At 41.0% G+C, this 21,036-nt stretch overlaps 1 protein-coding gene across 1 annotated transcript in view; it reads left to right on the top strand.

Moving 5' to 3' along the window:
- The first annotated feature begins 8,486 nt into the window (after positions 1-8,486).
- BCKDHB (branched chain keto acid dehydrogenase E1 subunit beta) overlaps positions 8,487-21,036 on the top strand; it is a 125,641-nt gene continuing 113,091 nt past the window's right edge. Inside the window, exons 1-3 of the mRNA XM_066994621.1 lie at positions 8,487-8,677; positions 11,274-11,351; positions 13,251-13,319. Coding sequence (XP_066850722.1) covers positions 8,518-8,677; positions 11,274-11,351; positions 13,251-13,319 — 307 coding nt within the window. The 5' untranslated portion in view covers positions 8,487-8,517. The remainder of the gene's footprint in view (positions 8,678-11,273; positions 11,352-13,250; positions 13,320-21,036) is intronic.

The raw sequence follows: 21,036 nt of genomic DNA, 5'->3' as shown, positions 1-21,036 counted from the left end.
TTGCAAACAACTATAACTTAAAAGGAGAATTCAGTGAGACCGAATGTTGCTCAGGTTGTTACATATCAAAATATGACAGTATCTCAGAACGTATTTATCCTCTCCTGGGGCAGGCTTTCACATCTGATTGTAAAACAATGAAAGGAGCAAAGGCACAACCTGAAGATCTTCAAGATTTGGATCCAGCTGAGTAAGCAGCTCTTGACATTTCTGATACGATTGTGAAGAGTATCATAAGGAAAACAGGCTGGTAAGAGATAAACAGTCTTCCTAGCTTCAGGCATGTGGTAACCCACTGTGGATTGTGCAGATTGAAAAGACTGTCTGGAGATCCAAGTATTTGGCAGTACTTATTCTGCAGTTTTAAAAACATACCACATGATAAGTGATCAGCTTGATTTTTATGGTTGCTCCTCCTTTCCCTTTTCCACGCAGAGAAGTCAATCCACTCTGCCCCAGCCCCGGTCCATGGCCTTACCCAGTGCACTGTTAGACACCGAGCTAGTGAGAGCACGACGGCATCGTCAGTGCTTCCAAGCACAGATCACTCCAAGTGAAATCCAAGTCAGGGGTCACAGCGTGATGCTGACTCCAGGGGCAAATTGTGATGTGCTCGCAGCTCGCACTGTACATTGAACTGTGTGACCCACCTGTTCTCCAGAGCCTGGATAACCCCACTGAACACGACCTCCTCAGAGAAATACGTTTGCTTAGTCTCCCCATTTTCATTTTTCCAAAGATGGTGATTTTTTTGGCCTAGTGAACTATCTACAGGAAAAGCTGCATTTTTCCTGGGATACCCATGGTCTAGAGAACAGGGTGATCTATGGATTGACTGTAAACCTAATCCTGTTGAGTACCAAGACTGCTGCCAGATGCTCAGGCTGATAGCATGCTGAATTAGGTTGAATCCTGTTTGACAGCTTTCTGAAGTCTGTATCTGTGAGAGCTACTTGAGAAGCAAAGGACTGGTTGTTGAAGATGACCCACTTCTCATGCTGACAGCCACGGTGGCGTGGTGACTGCGATGTGCACAGGCAGTAAGTATTTCTGCTTGAGAGGAAGCTGACTTTCTGCACTGCACATTAATACAACCTGTTGCCTGAGTCATCTCAGAGTATCAGCATTATTACTGGGCTGGGGGTTTTTAACTACCGAAGATTTCTGTTCAGATACGCAGTTTCCCACAGGACTGCCTGTGTCTGGCCTGGGCAGATGCATAGTGCCTGAAACTCCTCTTACCGAAATACTCAGGCACTAAGATGAAAAATACTAAACACAAATTGAAGCAGACACATTGTAGACCTCACAAATGCTGAGATTACAGCTTGTGTGCTTACTGTCAGTTTTTGTAGGCAACTCTGGGGCTGAACTGAAGCAACAAAGAACTCCTGGCTTCCCAATGTGGTTGCTGGGGTCAGAAGAGACACCCGCAGGAGCTCTGCATTGCCACCACACATTTTTCTGTGAATAAAGGGTTTCAGTCTGTACTGTCACTCACTTCGGTTAAAACTGCATTGATCTGAATTCCTCTGCAGATCAAACAAGTCAATAGCAAGTCAACAAAATGTCTCTCGTGTGCTTTTCCTCTTTTCCAGTGTAAGCTTAACAAGCAGGTATAGCAACCTACATCTGTGTAGTATTTTCTGGAATTTTTACTTCTTACTTTGGCAATCAATTTGAAACATGAACTTATGGAAAAACCTACGCTGGGACTTTTCAGTTAAGCACATGTGACAGTCTGTGGCACAGTTTCTACCAAGAGCACAAGCAGAGTTTTAGGGAATAAGATAAATCTCTTAGGGACTGCTCCTGCCAGCGGGTTAAATCTGCATCTTTGGGAAATGCTGACCACAGACATCCCTGACTTCCATGATACCGCTAAGAGCAGAATTGGCCTCCTCTACATCAGTGAGCAAGTGAGAAATTAAGCAGCGAAGCTCTGCTCAGTGATTCCTGCTACCTACCCTCTCACCTTTGAAATCTAAACTGGAATCCACTTGGAATTCTCACACAGGGATTATAAAATCAGCAGCCATCTAGAGTTAGAGAAACAGAAGCCGCTGGCAGTATGAATTCCCGTCTTCTTACATCCGCCCATCTGTCTGTCAGCCTGGGTATCTAAACCCCATCACTCCAACCCTGCTCTATCTACACTATGTGAAAATCCTTTATTTCTACCTGGACCCCCACAAAATCCTATTCCTTTTCAACAGTTTAGAATCGCGGCTCCCAAAAACGAAATTAAGTTTCTTGCCTCTCACTAATGGCTGCTGCTGGAATTATCCTGGCCTAGGGGCTACCTTCAGCACTCACATTTAGCCTAACTAGATGTGGAAGTGGAGATTGGAAGTAGAGATAAAGCTATGATGAGATACTGCTTGTAGAGAACTCCCATTAGGGTGAACATGGCTCAGTTTTTCTCACTTGACAAAAGGCAGAGAAATTAAATATGAAACAGTCTTGGTGAAAGCAGTGAGCCCTGTTTGTAAGTAATTTAATAATTAACTAGACAGAGCTCTTGACAGTTCATAGCAGGGAGTAATTCTGATTCAAAAAGGGTGGAGAGAACGGTCTGACAGAACTGCATTTCAACATATGTATTAAATTCCATCAAGTAAAACTTTATTGTTCTCTGCCACCTAACGGTGTTTGTGAAAAATTACAAATCAGTAAGACAACTCTCAAGTTGTGCTATTCCTAATAGACTTTAGTAAATTTATTTAAAGAAAGACCAAGGTTGTGGATAAAAATGTGAACTACTACAGTCCTTCAGGGAGGTCCAGGCTTTCTAATATAGTCTAAATTCTGTGTGTCAGTGAAGTTGTGCTTCTAAATTAGACTCCTACACTGCCTGTGGGTTCATGGACGGAGGCCAGGGTGCCTGCTAAGAGAGATTCTATTAATCTAACACAAGCTTAGGCAAAACAAAACTTAAGCAAAACATATACCTACTTAAGCAAACCTTTATTTAAAAGTTAAAAATAATTAATGTATTTATTTATTTATTTTGAACGAGGCACAAAAATGCTGAACCAAACTTAGATTTAACCAGAACCACATGAATTGCACAAGTCAAAAAAGCATATAGGAAGATATATGCTTTTAATGTTAAAAATAAAAGTGCATCTAGACATTTTTGCTGGGATGAAGAAAATAGATTGAGGGCAAAGGGAAAGATTTAGTACCACAACTAACTTCCTGGCTGCATGCAGGTGACTGCATTGGTGCAGACTCCAGTGCAACACCGATTGCAAGAGTAGAATCTGAATGTTATTCAACACCACAAACCTTTGTAAATTAACCTAGAAAGAAAATGCCTAGATTGTCATGTAACTGCAAAGCTGGTGAAGCAAGAAGGGATAAGGACACAGATCGGAAAAAAAATCCACTTAGGCTGAATGTAGGAGAACTGACAGCTCAGTATGGGATTTTGCTTTCATAAAGTCAGTAGCGCAGGTGTCCCTGGAGTAGGATCTGTTGTTCTTGGGTAGCTTTGATTCCTCACACTCCGAACACAGTTCTGTTCCATCACCTCGTGTTTGAGAGCAATGAAATGTGGGCCTGGATGCTGCACTGACTCACACAATATAGCCTATCTGGCTATTGATACTGGTTCAACGAGTGGATAACTGATACATGGAAATGGATGTCTCTGCACTTAAAAGTCGAAATTGTACAACTGTATGGCAGGAGTAAGACTTTTACTTGTTTGGTTGCTGACAGAGTACAAATTCTGTACGTTCAGTTTGCAGAAGTTACTATGAACAGTGCAAGGTCAGTCTGTGGCAAGGTGAACCAAACCTCAAACGCGTATTTAAGCCTTGTGGAATGTGTTGCTTTGTACGCTGTTATCTCCAGCGCGGTATCTGCTGGTGGCAGACAGCAATACAGGGGAAAACTGTAGGAAACTCATGTGATCCCAACGTGACTTTAGACCACGTGACCATTATTTAAAGCCAACTAAACTGAATAAAACCATATCTTCTGACAAAAGGGCTGTGGATTTTCCTTTTGATTTCCTTTTGTAGCACACTTTTATCTTTACACGTGATGAGATAGGGCTTACTATTAATTATTATTATTCAAACCAGAACTAACATTATCAGTCTGAATGAAATAAGCAATTAGTCCTCTAATAAAAACAATAGCAGCAAAACTACGGAATTATGTTTAAGACTTCTCTATAGAGGAGAAATGCTTCATAAAGGCAGGACATTTATACAGACATGGGAACTGCACCGTGCTCTAGGGAAATGATGATGGAGAAACAGGGGGGCTTTGGCTCAGTGGGTTCCTGAACAAGTTGCTCCGTTGTACTTTTATTCTCCCTTTTTTAACTTCCACTGAACATGACCATACTATAACAAGCCGGTGCCAAAACTGACCAGTATACAGTAGCATCTTGTCACAAATATCAAACAGGCATTCTAGCACGTTTTGCATATGTTCTGTGAGATCTACGGTGCCTTCTACAAAGAAATCTGGATTTTATTTGAAGAACAGAAGTGACGACAATCCAGCATGCTCTCAGGTAAATTGTTCCTACTTTTAATTATCCTCAAGATAAAAATGTGCTCCTTATTTTTCAGGCAAAATGGATTTTATGCTGCTTTTTTGCGCTAGAATTATGAAGTGTCAACTATTAAAAACAATTTCCCTATACGGGTATTTCTAGATTGAGCCGCAGCAGCACAAAGAGCCAAATATGCTTTGTGATTTGAAAACACTTAAAACTGATTGAATTAAGTGGGGGAGAGTGGAATTCTCTTCTCATAATTATGAACACCAAAATATTTTATAAATAATGTTGAGAGATGTCTCTGCAGATCGTCCCTGCTTTTTCTAGCATTGCTTCACTTAGCATTAGGAATTACTGATATCATTTAAAAGTGAAATTGTCTTTAACTCTGGTGTGACCATTCTGTTGAATTCTAAAAATCTAAAAGCAACTGGGGTTCTGTACAGGCCTAATAACAAAAACAGACAGGCCAAAATCTACAGTTGGTCCTTTCCGTGGTATACTTTAGAAAACAGTTCCTGTTGTATGTACCCAAGAGAGGACTCCCTAATCAGCAAAATACCCTCTTTCTGTGAGTGAGGGACCAGGGTGAGGGGAGAAAACAGCTCCAAGGGACCAACAAATTACAGAAAAGGAATGATGAAGCTGATTATAATCAGGGTAGGAGGAAGAGAAAAAACAGCAAAAGATAAAACAGCGAGACAAAACTGGTCACTATCACCTCCTACAGGAGGAGGTGGATCAGCTCATTGACTGTTGGGCTAGTCATTTGAGACTTTGATGAACCACAAAGCAGTGAGGAAAACTGACAGCAAGACTATAGCATGACTGTTAGAATTTACAAGGCAAAAACAGTGAAACTATACCCAAAGTAATGCAGGAGAAATCACCTGGATTTCATCTACATCATCTGCAGATGTAAGTAATGTAAGTAAAACAATACACACTGGGAAATGTAAGAAGCTCAGAAGGAGTCTAAGATTCAGCTACCAGCTATTTTCAAATCTGGCGAGATTTTGTAGTAGAATGATAGACATGGGGCCATATGCTCACGTCAGAGTCCAATACTTGAAATTAGTTCACAATTAGATCCATGTCAATCCTAAATATCACCATGGATTTCAAAGACATTACCTCTGGATAATGCTGGCATAAACATGGGCATAATCTGGTCCATGTCAGTAGGGTCTGCAATCCCCATCAGATCCTCATTAATTGCTTTACGTGATTATCCAGAAATAATAGTAATGGCTGCCAGGGGTTTTTCAATGGCTGTCAACAACATGAAGGATACACATAATGACTAATATGCGCAGATGGGGAAGGCAGTTGATTTCAGCTCTTAAAGTCCTTTGTATAGATTTAACTGAAGTGGCCCTAATTGAGTGAACAACTTCCAAATGAGAGAGCTCTCTTCAAAATGTAATTCAGGTTGCTGGAATATATCAGAAACAATGTGGATATTGTTATCACTCTATCAGAGCTGGAAAGTCGTGAACGCTAGGACTCATCTCTACTAACATACCGGTCAGCCAAAGTACATTGGGATAAAACCCTTTGATTGTCCATTTCCATTTCCAATACCAGTGCAGCTTCCTAAGGCCATGTGTGGACTAACTACCTTTTGTACTCAAAAGGCAGTAATAATTCAGGTAGCACTCATCTCAGAGTGTCGTAATTCAGAGTGTCATCTCTGGACACTTTTTTCTCTTTCATCTAGCTCTGAACAGCAGGTAAACAGGTCTTACTGGAGGTGTTTCTTTTTCCATCCTTCCGTTGTAAATGGTAGAATTTCCACTGGGCTGCAAAACCATTTCTTTTCTTTCCAAGTTCCACGTACCACCTGATGTGGGACACTGAACTAAGGCAGCAAGGAGTATCCTTTATCTGCCTGTGGTGAAAACTGAGGCATCTCCTGGAATATCTGACCAAGGTTATTGGTATGTTTTATAAATAATCATAATCATCATGAGAAACACTCATTGTACATACACCTAATAAACCTCATACTTTATAGTTTGAATGTAGCAATTCACAGATCTAGCGACTGACATAATAATAGATGATGATTTACAAGTAGGGTGTTTTTCTGTACTGTTTGTTCTCCATTTGGAAGTTTTTGCAGTTCTGGCCACAACAATGTGTAAATACAGCTAAATTCCTCCTATTAGAATACATTGCTTACTGAAAGAAACATAGGCAATTCTTTGAATAATAAACTGGGCTATTCATAATTTCCTATTCTATTATCAGCCATACAAATAAATGGTTATATAACATTTGACAGCTATTACGCTTTTCATGTATTAAACTTTTTCAGGTATTTAACTTTTGCCTCCCCATGGAGTGAGAAGCAATTGCAACATCTGACATTTACTCCGCTTTTATTGGATTTTTTTTCTATTGTCTTTTAAAATTCTCATTAAGCTTTCATCAGTATTATGCCTCCGTGGGATATACTGGGATATGTTAGAACTTGTTTGACCCCATGATCTCAAGGGCTTTGTCAACTGTCTCCAAGGATAAAGGGCATGTTAAAGAGCAAACCACTGGGCTCCTCAATTAGGAGTAAGATTTAGCCTTTCATCTTGCATAAACCCCAGCTATTAAGAAATTCAGGATAAACAGAAATATTTTTTTCACACAGCGCCTAGTGCAACAAAGGTCTTCACAAATGGTCCAGAGTTGGCAATGGGTTGGAAGTGAGCTGGAAAAAGCCACTATCTAAAGCCAAGTGAAACATGTTATAGCAGGTGGTAAACCTCACCGTGAGTGGGAATGAGGGGTGGTCGCTTTGGTAAGGAAAAATCAGGAAGAATGCTTTACAAAACCTGGCAAGAAAAATGTATGTGTAGGAAAGACCAAAGATAAATTAACTTCAATTGCTAAATAAATTGTCTTGAGTACTGTGTTCAGCTTTGGGCCTACAAGGACATTGAGGCCCTGGAGTGTGTCCAGAGCAGGGCTACGAAGCTGGTGAAGGGCCTGGAGCACAAGTCCTGTGAGGAGCGGCTGAGGGAACTTGGGTTGTTTGGTCTGGAGAAGAGGAGGCTCAGGGGAGACCTTATTGCTCTCTACAACTGCCTGAAAGGAAGGTGTGGGGAGCTGGGGGTCGGCCTCTTCTCACAGATAACTAGTGATAGGACTAGAGGGAATGGCCTCAAGTTGTGCCAGGGGAGGTTCAAGTTGGAAACGAGGAGACATTTCTTCTCAGAAAGAGCAGTCAGGCATTGGGACGGGTTGCCCAGGGAGGTGGTGGAGTCACCGTCCCTGGGGGTGTTCAATGAAAGGTTGGACGTGGTGCTTAGGGACATGGTTCAGTGGGTGACATTGGTGGTAGGGGGATGGTTGGACCAGCTAATCTTGGAGGTCTTTTCCAACCGTAATGATTCTGTGTTTCTATATGTATATTAATTATATATGTATGTTTAGCACTTGAAATTTATATATATGTATATATGTATATATTGGAATGTGTGTATATATAACGAAGGTTATGACCCAAGGGACTCTGGAAAAGGCAGCTCTGGGACACGATGAAGAATTAACCCCAATTAGTACGGGCAGAGGGAGTGGCGGGGCATGCAGCTGCCCCACGGCCAGCGGCTGGACGCTTAACTCTCCCCGTTTGTTCCCCTTCTCCTCATGGGCTACCCCCCGGGGTCTGCCCGGATCCCTTTCCGCCACCCGTGAGGGACTCCCCGGCGGTGAGACAGCGAGCCGGGTCAGCCCCACAACGGTCACCACAACCGCCCCGCCCAACGGCCGCGCCCGACCGTTACCGCCCCCAGCCCCGCCCCTCCCGCACGGCCCCGCCCCCTCCCGGCTGGCCTCCTGCGCAGGCGCAGAAGCCCGTCACTCCCCCCTCCCCACCCACCGCAGAGCGGGCTCTGATTGGCCCTCCCCTCGCCGCTTCTGGCCAATCGGGACGCCCGCCGGGGACCCCGCCTCTTTAGAACGCGCGGCGCCGGCGGCGGCCCCCGGCAGCGGCGGCGATGGCGGCGGCGGGGCTGGCGCGGGCGCTGCGCGGGGCCGGGGCGGCGGCGGCGGGGCCGCGGGTTCGAGGCCGGCCCTGGAGCCTCCCGCTGCCGGCCGCGCCCCGCCGGCCCGCCGCGCACTTCGCCTTCCAGCCGGACCCGGCGCCCAGCGCCTACGGTGAGAGCGGGGCCGGGCCCGGGTCCTCCCCGCGGGCAGGGCTCCGCAGCACGGCCCGCCCCGCCGCCGCGGCTGGAGGGGGAGCGGCTGGGGCGCGGGGCTGGGTCGGCCCCGGGAGGAGGAGGCTGAGGGGAGGCCTCATGGCGGCCTGCAGCTCCCTCACGAGGGGAGCGGAGGGGCAGGCGCTGAGCTCTGCTCTCTGGGGACAGCGACAGGACCCGAGGGAACGGCATGGAGCTGGGACAGGGGAGGGTCAGGCTGGGGGTTAGGGAAAGGTTCTGCACCCAGAGGGTGGTCGGGCACTGGGACAGGCTCCCCAGGGCAGTGGGCACGGCACCGAGCCTGCCGGAGTTCAAGAAGCGCTTGCACAACGCCCTCAGTCGCGTGGTCTGATTTTTGGGTGGTCCTGTGTGGAGGCAGGGGTTGGACCCGCTGATCCTTGTGGGTCCCTTCCAGCTCGGGATATTCTGTGGTACCTCGGTGTCGCCACTCAGCGATTAATTCCAAGAGAGCTCTCAGCCGTTCCTCGTTAGGCACAGGCGTGCCAGATGTCACAGCAGTGCCTGTGCGCTGCCAGCTTCTGCCGAGGTCCCGGTGGAGAAGCCCTTGTGGGCAGGCCTGGTGCTAGTGCCGTTTGCGGAGAGCAAAACTGTGCCTGGAAACATGCTTTGAAATCCTGTGAAAAACACTGAAAGGGAAATAAAGAAATGCCAATACTTGTCTGGACATTAATGCTTCTCCAGCTCCACCGTTCACACCTGCAGGGGGCGATTACTGTCTCCGTCCCCACAAGGGCTGAAACAAAAGTCTTTATTGTAAACAAGAACAGCAGGTCACAGCAGTCAGTGCCAGCAGGTTCTGACAGTGGTTGGAGTAATAGGCGTTTACTTGCATCAAATGCTGGAATGATTGTACCTTGGTAAAAGGACAACCTCAGCGCTTGTGTGGATGATGGGGAAAAGAGAGGAACAATTGCTGTTCACAGCTCTCCCTCTGCTGAATTTGTAAATGATGATCACTTGTAGCTACCTCATGATTTGAATGGTTCCCATAATAATTTTTACAGTTTCCTCCTGTTAAAGGGCCATGTGTAACAAGTGAAGCTATCAAACATGGGAAAGCAGCTCCCCAGCTCTGCTGTGCCATGACCCAGCTCTTAAACAAACAAAAAACCTGAATGTTACTTAACAATTTAAGAGCAGGGGAAACTGAGTGATGACCGAGAGATACTGTACCTACTGGAAACAGACTGTAGTTCGTTCTTCTTTGTGATTTCCTACTCCTGGTTTTACATTTCTTCGGGGTTTTTACTTTTTCCTCACCTTAGCACCACCACCACCTTTTTTTTTTTCTGTTTGGCATGCTGTGTGTGCTGGTAGGCAATCCTCTCCTGGGCTGTGGCTCGTAATCGTGAGCTAGACAGAGGTTTTGTGAGTGAAAGAGCTACCAAACATCAGCAAGGGATTTCCTTCTTCACTCAGTTTCTGATAAGGCATCATTTTGTTTTATTGGAGAATCTGAGTTGGTCGCAGTAGCAGGGACTGGGCTATCGCTTTGTTCCATCTTTGTTTTAAGGCCCTTTCTTTCCTTGCAGCATTGCAGTGGAGAAGGGGACGTGCAGTAGATCTCAATACAGTGGACAAGTGCTTTCCTTTTACCCTTTTTAAGTATAGCTGTTCAGCATCCAGTTTTCCTCCTTACGTGGAGTTTGATCTGACACTTTCTATCTGCAGGCCAGAGAGAGGCAGGAGGTGTAGAAAACTTACGATAGTAGTAGGTATCTGTAAACAGTAAAGGCTGGAGCTTAAAAACAAATGCGTCTAAGAGTGCTAAAGAAAGTTCGATGAGATCTGGTGAACCTCAGGAGAAAGTATGCCTATCCTCAAAACAATAATGCCTTACTATTTTTTTTTCCCTTTGAAAAATCATTGTATTAATATTTCTTTGTAGTGCTTATTCTGGAGGAGAGGAGGCTAAGGGGAGACCTTATTGCTCTCTACAGCTGCCTGAAAGGAAGGTGTGGGGAGCTGGGGGTCGGCCTCTTCTCGCAGATAACTAGTGATAGGACTAGAGGGAATGGCCTCAAGTTGTGCCAAAGGAGGTTTAGGTTGGAAATGAGGAGACATTTCTTCTCAGAAAGAGCAGTCAGGCATTGGGACGGGTTGCCCGGGGAGGTGGTGGAGTCACCGTCCCTGGGGGTGTTCAAGGAAAGGTTGGACGTGGTGCTTGGGGACATGGTTTAGTGGGTGACATTGGTGGTAGGGGGATGGTTGGACCAGATGATCTTGGAGGTCTCTTCCAACCTTAGTGATTCTGTGTTTGAATAAGCGTTGCAAAGCTGCATCTGCAGCTATGAACATGGTGTTTGAAAACAGGCTGAGTAGAATTTTAGTCCTTGGGATTGCAAAGTATGCAGTGCTCAATCCCATCTATCCCATAATTTAAGTTTACTCAGCCAATGAGCCTTTGAGGTTCTCCTGACAGGGATCTTGTTTATGACTCTTGACTAAATTTTTAGTAAAGTTTTGTACCAGTGTCTTCTAACACATTTTGTGCTTTGAACCAATTACATATCTAAATAATTCCTTTCACACAGGGCAAACTCAGAAGATGAACCTCTTCCAGTCCATAACAAGTGCCTTGGATAATGCTTTAGCCAAAGATCCGACTGCAGGTATGCTGTACTCATTAGTGTTTTGCTTTGTATAGATTGCATTTTGTTTTGCCTGTTTGTGCACACAATTAAATACATTCCTCCTAGCCTTTAGAGCTTTTTAATAAGTTATTTCTACACTTTGATCTCAAACAAAACTTCAAAATGTGTTGTTAGGGTTGAAAATACATAAATAAAATATTAACACATTATTAATGGATTATGTGATCTAAGCTGTAGCTGTGTCTTCTCTATCAGCTGGTTGTATTTTGGTTGAAAGCTGGGACAGAAAGCTATGTTTCCTAACACACTTCTGGTGTTTAAGGGCAGCTTTAGCTGCAGCAGTAAGTAAAGGAGGTTTTTCTTATATAAGTCTTCATTTTTTAGTTCCTTCTACTGTCCATGCTCAAAAAGTGGTGCTCTTGAAAGACCACATATTCTTGCTCTGTCCATTCTCCCTTCTCTCCTTTCCTGCCCTCCAAAATTCCTTTCCAGCTTTACTGATTTCGGTTCATCATTGCACATAAACGATGTAATATTTTCCAGTCTTTGACAGTCTGGGTAACCTATAATTTTAAAGAAGGTAGCTCATCGTGGTCTGATTAAAAAGGGTTATTCGAAACCCCTCGTCTTTTTATTTTTTATGCAAAACTATTTACTCTTAATTCTTACAGGTAACGGGAGGTCTGTTGCTTCTGTTGTCATCAACAAAGGTGTGATGATGGCCAGATATTTAAAAGAGATTTTTAATGCCACAAACCCAGCTGCAAAATCTGTACGATCTTGTTGTGTCGGTTTGTTTTTTCCTCCAGTGCATTAGTAACACTTTTTGGCACTGCTTAAACCACTGTTCGCTTTGAAGTCTGATTAATTGTCTAATCTGTTAGGACAAATTCCATCTTTTGTATCCAGTCTGTGCCTGTATACATTCCTTCTCAGTCTAGAGCTGTATTATATACGTCAGCTTTATTAAATTGGACTTAGACAACTGTAGGTAAATTGGTGCCAGGAACAGATTTTAGTGCCATTTCTGTAGTATCAACTATGTAAAAATGAGTAGAAAGTTACTCCAGCAGGAACCTAACCTTCAGCCTTTTAGTTGCTTTAAGGCCCCAGTCTTGCTACTCAGCGTTGCGGGGTTGGATCTGTGTAAAGCCCTTTTGCCAAACCATACTGGAATTCTGCAGTCCAGATCTATGAGCTGTCAAGTATTATCCTACTTACTAAATTAATCAGTGCTTCTTGCAGTAGAAAGCATGTCCTTCATATGGTTTTAGTTGTATGGGAATTGAGCAACTGTTGTCTAAGCAGTGGAAATCCTTGTGCTCGTGTAATCTGTCCAGAAAAGTATTTCAGTGGATGAAGAGAATGAGTAAGTCCATGGAAGTATGCTGATAGCTACATGAAATGGTATTTCTTTTTTTTTTTTTTTAGTACCAGCTGGCTTGATTTGTATTTTGAAGAACACTTCAATTTGACATTTTTCAAAACTTGACACACTGTATTTACTGAAATCTGTGGATGAAGAATGTGTGTGTTTGCCAGTTGAAGCAGATCACATAACTTTGGACACTTTTTCGTGGCTGAATGCTTCTTGGAATTGCTTGTATTAATTTAGATGATGTGATATTATAGAATATTTCAGAAAAATAAATAGATGGTTTAAATGAAACCTTAGTTGAATCAATCATGTTAATTCTGTTTTGAGACATAGCTGTGTTGCTTTACTAATTCCTCATTAGCCTTTGTTCTCTTTTTGTTACGGTTAGGCTGTACATGAGAAGAACTGAGATGTCAACATAAAATCTTGAAGTAAAATGGAGTGTTAGGTATTTCACATAAAAGCCTTTGAAACACGTTCATTAAAAATAAGATGCATTGGAGTCACATTAACCTTCCTCTACTGTTCTTATTTTTCAGTAATATTTGGTGAAGATGTGGCCTTTGGTGGAGTCTTCAGGTGTACGGTTGGCTTGCGAGACAAGTATGGTAAGCTAGCATTTAGATCTGACATTATTTTCATATTAACATCTCTGTTCTTTTCTGCCCTGTATGGTTTATGGGATAAAAATCCCACATATGGGATATGTGGGAGAAAAGTCTTGTCAGTGAACTTTTGTGTCTATTTGCCCTTGAAAATATAAGTTTAGAATGTGTTATCATTTGTGTTATCATTTATGTAAGCTTTCAAAGTTAGTGAACTTGCTGATGTAAATTAATTTGTTTTCAATTTCTTCAAATAATTTCATCAGTATAACTTCAAATTTTTAAATATCCATCATTTTGGCTCCGCTTAATTACTGTCATCAAATTAAAGCCTCTTAACAGCAATACACGGTGGTGCTTTTCAGTCCTATCAGTCAAGAACCAGGAAGGGATTACCTTAAAATTGATTTAGACACTTTGTTAAATATAGCGTTGTCTAATATGCCTTGGAAATGCAGAAATACAACACAGTATAGAAACGTGTTCTATGCTTGTTCTTCATCTAGAATGCGATTGGTTTACATATTTGGGAACCTGTGAGAAGGCATTCAGAGAAATATTACAGCCTTTGCCTCAAAGTTATCTTAGAAGTAACCTTTGTCTGTCCACTAGGTAGGGAAAAACAGATTTGCAAAAGTATATGAAAATTAAATGATACTTAATTATCTCAAACCACAAACAGGTGAGGTGAGTTCAGTGGAAGAAAAAGAGTAGTTACTTGCAAAAACTTTATATTTTTTTTAAAAAAGGTTATTTTCTAAAGAAGTTTTAATTACGAAACTTCTTAGAATAGAGTAGTTCAGTTGGAAAGGACCTTCAGAGATCATCTAGTCCAACTGCATTTTAAAAACTTTCAGGAGTTTTCAATAATTGCTTGCATGATCTGTGATGTAAATTAATCCTTATATTGTGTTCATTTTGGAAGAAACTTTATTTCTGCTGTTTCTGGGGGACACTCTCCTACAGAAGAGTATCAGTGGTTCATAAGAAAGATGTGGGGGGAAAAAAAAGGTATGCTTCTGTTACAATATATGGTCTGAAAAAAAGTAAGTGCACAGTTCTTTTTGGATAGAGTTAGCCACCTAGTCCACAATCTGGAGGAATTTTCAAAGTACTGTTCTTCCCTTTCGTGTGGTTTCTAAGTACTCATTTCTCTACAAGAAGAACTGTTACTGCCCCAAAAAAGAACCAGTGTTCCACGTAAGGCATGCGAGGTGACACACAGTGATTTACAGGTCTTGGAAACTGGTTGCGGCTACAGTAACCTGCTGGCTTTTTATATGGGAATTGTCTTCCCCTGGGCCTTCAAACAGTTTGAAGGATGTTATAAAAATGTTAAGGTTTGGCAGTATAGCTTCTTTGAGGCACAAAAATGACTTGCAGCAAGTGATTACATCTATTTTAGTTTTTTCATCTGCTGAAGATGAATTACTGCTATCTTGGAGATCACAAGAAAGCAGCAGACTGAAGAAGGGAGAGGAGGAATACTATGCTTTTGAGAAATTTTAGAAACATAGCCCTATTTTGTCTTTTTGTTTCTCTGCTTCAATTACTATGTCGATATTTTCTCACTCTATGCTTGTATATTAAAATGTTCATATAGTTTCAATCATACTTTTATTACTAAAGATGTTTAGAGTTTCATGTTGGGGTTAAGTTAGTTCTGTAACTCTGGTGGGATATGTTTACTCTGCTGACCAGACTTCATGTGAAAATGAAGTTCCTGAGACAGCAGTTGGTTTCTGTAAAAACAAGCAACAGAAAACTTTGTTTGGGAAGTAAGTAACAGGAGCAGATGGCTTCATAAGCAACATTCTAGTTTTTTAGTGAACATCCCCAGTTTAAAGTCACAAAGGAATAAACTTTATATTACCAGGGTGTTGCTTTGAGGGTGATTTTTTGGTTTTCTTTGATGTAAGAAAGTCTTGTAATATTGGAATGAAGGAAAGGCATTACTTCATTCCTGTAGCAGTGTTTTAACACCATGTGTTCAGATGTGCCAGTGCTGTTCACAGACTGACAGCCCCTGCCCCAGAGTGCAGGGGTGCTGTTGAGGTGGGTGCTGCAGAGAACCCTTTATAAAGGGTATTACAATAGTCTCAGCACATCAGCAGCCTAGGTAGAATCAAATTTGTTCTGTGGGCGTGAAGCGAGGATTTTTAGTGAAATTTTTGTGAAAGATATTTGATACTTTGGGGATTTTTGAATGGAACTCCTTTAAAGCATGGGAGACAACATGAGAAATTGTAGAAGTACTTATATCAGCATTCAGAAAGGGCCAATGAAAGCTAATATTGATGTTTGATCAGAAAAGGTGCTGATTCGTCGTAGTGAAAAAGATGATAGATTAGACGTGGAAGAACTAAGCTTATGTTCCATGTGACTGTATAATGAAATGGGTGGGTATATAAAGTGTTGGTGAAATCAAATTGACAAGTTGAGAAGCTGCCTCTTCAAATTCATTCAGACCATTGCGAAGATTGTATTGCTACAGGAAAAGTGTCTTTGCTAAAAGAGAGAAATTTTAAAAGCTTTTTGACGTGTTCCTATCTTAAAAAAAAAAACGTTTCTCTTACACATTATATAAAGATCTTAAGATCCCTTTCTGTCTTGCAGATTCTAAGATTTAGGTCTTGCTGAGAAATGAACTGAAGATGTCGATAGTGATTGAGACAGAAGGTAGTGGAGAAGGCATGACAGGAGAAATAAATGAGTTCTTTATAATTCTTCTGATGAGGTACCCATAAGTACATGGTGGCAGTATCTGAACTACAAATTTGGATAGAGAGAGAAGTCTGAAGATAAGAGGTGAACTTAAGAATTGTCCGCGTAATGATAATTCAACTTTTTGTAAGGCAGGTAAGACGACACAAGAACTTTTGGCTTCTCTAATAATGAAATCCTCTGGAAAACAGGCAGTGGCTGGAGAGGAAATGGCAAAGATGAACTACAGGACATACTGAAAATCTAGTTACTGTGCTTAGGAGAGCCAGGAAAGACTGAAAGCACAAAAATTGAAGGAATCCAAAACTTCAGCAGGAGTGTGGCTGTCTGTCAGCTTTGTCTTGGAGATAAAATAAGTTCCGGATGCAGTGCTTGTTTTATGCAGAAGCTAGTCTGAGTAAAATAAGGAGGAATTCCAGACAACTGATGAACAAGCAACCTCATGGATCTTGCCTGTACAATGCAGTTTACATACTTACTGGCTTTTCTTTCACCACCTACCTCGTGCATGTACCATCAACATAATAATAGGAGATGCAAGTGGCAAAACATGAGGTTGTCTCTTTATGTTGATATAAAATACGATGGAATTAATGTTCTTTTCTTTTTCAGAGTGTTTTTTGCAGTTTTGTAGATAATCCAAATCACTAGGTGGCAGTCTATGCCTATAAATACTCAGACTTTGATACAAATTAATAGTTCCTTTTAAAGCATATTTTAGACATAAATGTCTAATTATCATCTAATATTACAGTAGGGAGAATTTAGTGTATTAATACTCAGTTGTAGTACTATACAGGTGGTGCTTCCTATCCAGACTGTTACGCAAGTCTCTCTGGACAGGTAAAGAAGAGGAAAAAATTGCTTTTAGAATAAATTATCATCAAATCTAAAACTTTTTTTTTTTTTTCCAGAAAAGCCATTTAAGCTCTGAGTATAGCGCTAATACAAACACGGCTAGAGGCCTGTGCTAACAAGCATAAGAAGTGCAGCTCATTGACTCTGTAAGGAAGTAAATCCTAGTTTTTGATCTGATAAGTTTTTGACATGCTACGAGGAATTTTGTTTGAAATGGTTTAATTGAGGAATCATATGCAAACAAGTCAGCATGCAGGAGTTTCTTCTCTGCAATAGCTGTAACCTAGGATACTGTGTTTCTTCCTGTACATCTTATGCCAACATCTGAAATAGGCTGATTACAGATCTCTGGCATCGTTTGCAACTCATCATTCTTCTATGGATTTCAGTATGTTTTACATGAACCGAATGCTTAGAAGTCAGTTGCTGTGTAATCCTCTTTCCTGAAAACGAGTAGACATCTGATTTATTTATTTATTTTTTAATGTGGAAAGTTCATTTTGGAAAAGGGAAAAGAAATAGTCTTGTACAGTTTTTCTTTGGCCCTTCCCTTAGTTCTTTTGCACTGGATGGCATGCTCTGATTTCTTCTTTCCTTCCCCATCACCTCCTGCCAGGTTTTTGATTGTCAGCATTTTGCAGAGGTTGCACACTCTAACCTGCAGAATAGCTTTATTGAAAAAGTAACAAATGTCTGCTGCTCCATATTCCTGCTGTCTGGAGATGTTTCCTGTCTCTAGAGGAAAGATGTAAGCTATATGATTCATAGCTGGTTCCCTTGCCTACTGTATTTTTGTAGCCTCAGTAATGTGTGCAAACTTTTAAAATTGTTTTCTTTAAAGGGATGTACATTTGTTCTTTTGAATAAAATGTTATCTGAACGAAATAGCTGTACATTTGTCTTTGAGTCTGCAGATGGATTTGAAATAACGATTCTTGGACTGTAAATACATCATGTCTGGTTGCTCTGTTTGAAGTGTGAAATAGAATTGCAGCATGTAAAGATCAGTATATTAACTCTTTCCCTTGTTCATTCCACATTACAAAAATACAGAACAGATCAGAGGTGAAGAAATGAAAGGAAAAAATGGAGAAAGTGGACAGAAGTAAAGACTGATAAGCAAGAATAGCAGAAATAGAGATTGGCAAGACATGCTACTCATAAGAACGCCAGAGCAGTCTAAATGGAAACTCCAAAGAAAGGTCCACTTAGCCTAATGTGGCCCAAAATGAAGATTTTGGAAAGTTCATGTAACCAGAGGAAGTATAGTGTTGAAATGTAATTATTTCATTGACCTATTCGAGCATATAGACTTGTTTTATAAATAATCCTTTTATGTTTTATTATACTGATGCATCTGTAAGTGCAAATAAAGTTTGTAGAATTTTTTCATCCAAACCAGGCTTAAAAAATAAAATAGCGTGAAGTGAATAGGAAAAGGATTGTAAACAGTGATTTGTGTCTTTTTAATTTGTCCAGGGTATTTTCTTTCAAATTGGAAAATTGCAGAAGAAAAATAAAATCAAGAAAAGAAATAGTACTCGTATTGAATCCCGTGGGCGCAGGGGGAGTTGAATCAAAGATTTCCCCTGTGGAAAATTTCAAACACATCAAACAACAAGTGACTTAACTGCATATGAAACCACAGTTATAGAAAGAAAATAACATCCTTATGTGAGGATGACCTAGCCACATCATTCGTAATCGGCTGGATGCTTTAAAAATGATTTTATTTATCACTTCCATATTTGTTTTCCTCTACTTTCTGCCTGCCTTACAGAATTGGATCTCTAAAGGACAGGGTATGTTTTGGGACAGATAAGTGCCAAGGCTGGTCTTAGCCTTCAGTGATGGAGATTCTGTGGCTTCCCTACACACGTTGTCCCAGTGCAGGATTATTCTTCTAGTTCAAAGCTTTTTTTTTATTGATAGATCTTTTCTGGATTCTGGTTGCTGCAACTGAAGGATACGGACCATCCAAAACTGAATACATTACTCTGCTTGGGTCTTACTGAGAAAAAACAGGATTGCTTACAGCTTTCTGTTGATACGTCTCATGATAATGCTAGCTTGTCCTGCAGCACTGATGTTTGTTTCCAATGTCTGACCCACTGTAATCCCTGGATGTTATTTTGCAGATCTTGTGTCTAGGGTGTAAGCTCCTGTGTGAGTTTTCAGGGAATACTTCATTCTCAGTAAATGAATGGTTTGTTTATAGTCCATCAAAATAATTCAGGACGTTCTGTTTATCTGGCCCAGGAGATGGCTGTACCTCACCATGCCCAAGACATGCCAGCATTTCTAAAATTCTGGTAGTCATTCTTTGAAGAAAAGTGTTTACTTAGACACAAAATATTTTTATGAACTTATGAGATGCAAAAACATAACAAAACAAAAAAAACAACACTGAAGGCAAGCTCTGTGTTTAAATGAAATGCCTATGGGGAAAATCTGGATGAGAAGATAAAGCTGACCCCAGGTTGCTACAGTATTTGCTGAAGTTTCTTGGCTAAGGATAGGATATGCTTTAGAAATTGTTTAATGTCCTGACAGCTTTTAGAAGGTTCTTCCACTCTTTCATGCTACTGAAGCTGAGCAAATAGAGGTAGACATAAATTTATTTTTTAAAAATTCTAATAGTTTGCCTCCAAAATCCATAAAATACCTTACAATGTTTGTATGGTGTGACTGATTTTTTGTTAGTCATTTCAGGCAGTTGGTTATTGTGGAGACATCACAGCATGTTACTGCCCGGGGAGTGGAGATCTGTCAGGGGAGGTTCTGGGTCTGTGCTCATGGTGCCAGGCGCTGCACTGCAAGGTCAGGAAGTAGCTGAAAACAGCAGGAATAGGCTGGTTGGGGCAAGTAACGCACTGCATTAATGCCTCCCACAAGCTGCTACTAGTTGGGTATTGTTGTAGCTGGTGGGGAGATGCTCTGGGGTTTTTCCATGAGTTTCTTTTAATCAATAATCATGGGGTCTTCTGCATCCTGTAAGAACATAGCAATAAGCTGTTACAGTGAAAAGAAAAACTCAACCTAAAGTAGCATGAGAAATGTGATTGGGGGTTATTGTATAAAGAGATGGATATTAAATGCTATTTTTTTTTTTTGCCTCAGAAGCAGACTGCAAGGTTATTGAAGAAGCACCCTGCTACCTCTTTTCTGTTAGTTCTTGTCCTTACTGACATATTGCATGTGGTTGAATGAAGCAGTTGGGTATTTTTGATGTGTCAGACTTAAGCTGAGGGTGGAAAATTTTATTCAGAGTTAAAAATGACTGGTTGGTATATAGAGAGTGAGTAAAATCTAAGAAATCTGGAGTTTGGTTATCCTTATATCATTGTAGATAGATTTAAGCAGATAATTATGCAGCTTTTTTTTTTTTTTTTTTTTTTTTTTGCCTGGTTCTTCCAGAGCAGTTTGGCAAGATTGGGATTTTGTGCTGATTTATATGAATGTCTTTGAACAGTAACATCTGGAGAATGTGTTCCAGACTCATTACACAATAGTACATTTTGTTCATTTTCATCTTAAATAGCCAATTCTTTTCTTAAGATTTATAGCTAGGAAAAGAAAAGTTATAAAGCTATTTGAGAATTTGATATGGTGTAGTATGTCCTTTTACACTGTATGTTGATGGAATATTGATATAAAGAAATAAATGTCAGAGCTAAATATTTTGGGTTTAGCTTTGCTTTTAATTTTTCTAATTGTTCTGATAGCGTGCAGGTTGTGAAAAGAATGAATGTTTTGTCAGAGACTCGCTAATCTTTATTGTGATTCGCTTTATATGTTGTAAATCCGAGGGAGAGATAAGGATATACTTTTTAATATGAGCTCTGGGCTGAGTATCAAGTTCTAAGAAAGCTGTTCTAACACATTTTAAAGATATTTCAGGATACATTTCTGGGCAAAAAGTATGCTCTGCTGCTGAACTCAGGATGGAATTTTCCACTTCATAGAAAACTTGCAGTGAAACATTTAAAAATAATATTGGAGCAATACCGTGTCAAGGAGGATGAAACTCCACTCGTTAACAGTGCAAGATGGATTTTATGGACATAACTAGTATTTGCAGTCTGTATCGATACCAGCTCTTCCTGCATAATTTTTTTGGCCATGTCTCAGATGTCAG

The sequence above is a fragment of the Anser cygnoides genome, chromosome 3 (genome assembly GCF_040182565.1).
Source record: "Anser cygnoides isolate HZ-2024a breed goose chromosome 3, Taihu_goose_T2T_genome, whole genome shotgun sequence".
NCBI classification, from domain to species: Eukaryota; Metazoa; Chordata; class Aves; order Anseriformes; family Anatidae; genus Anser; species Anser cygnoides.
Note: the sequence above shows the minus strand (reverse complement) of the source record. Positions and strands in the feature narration are given on the sequence as shown.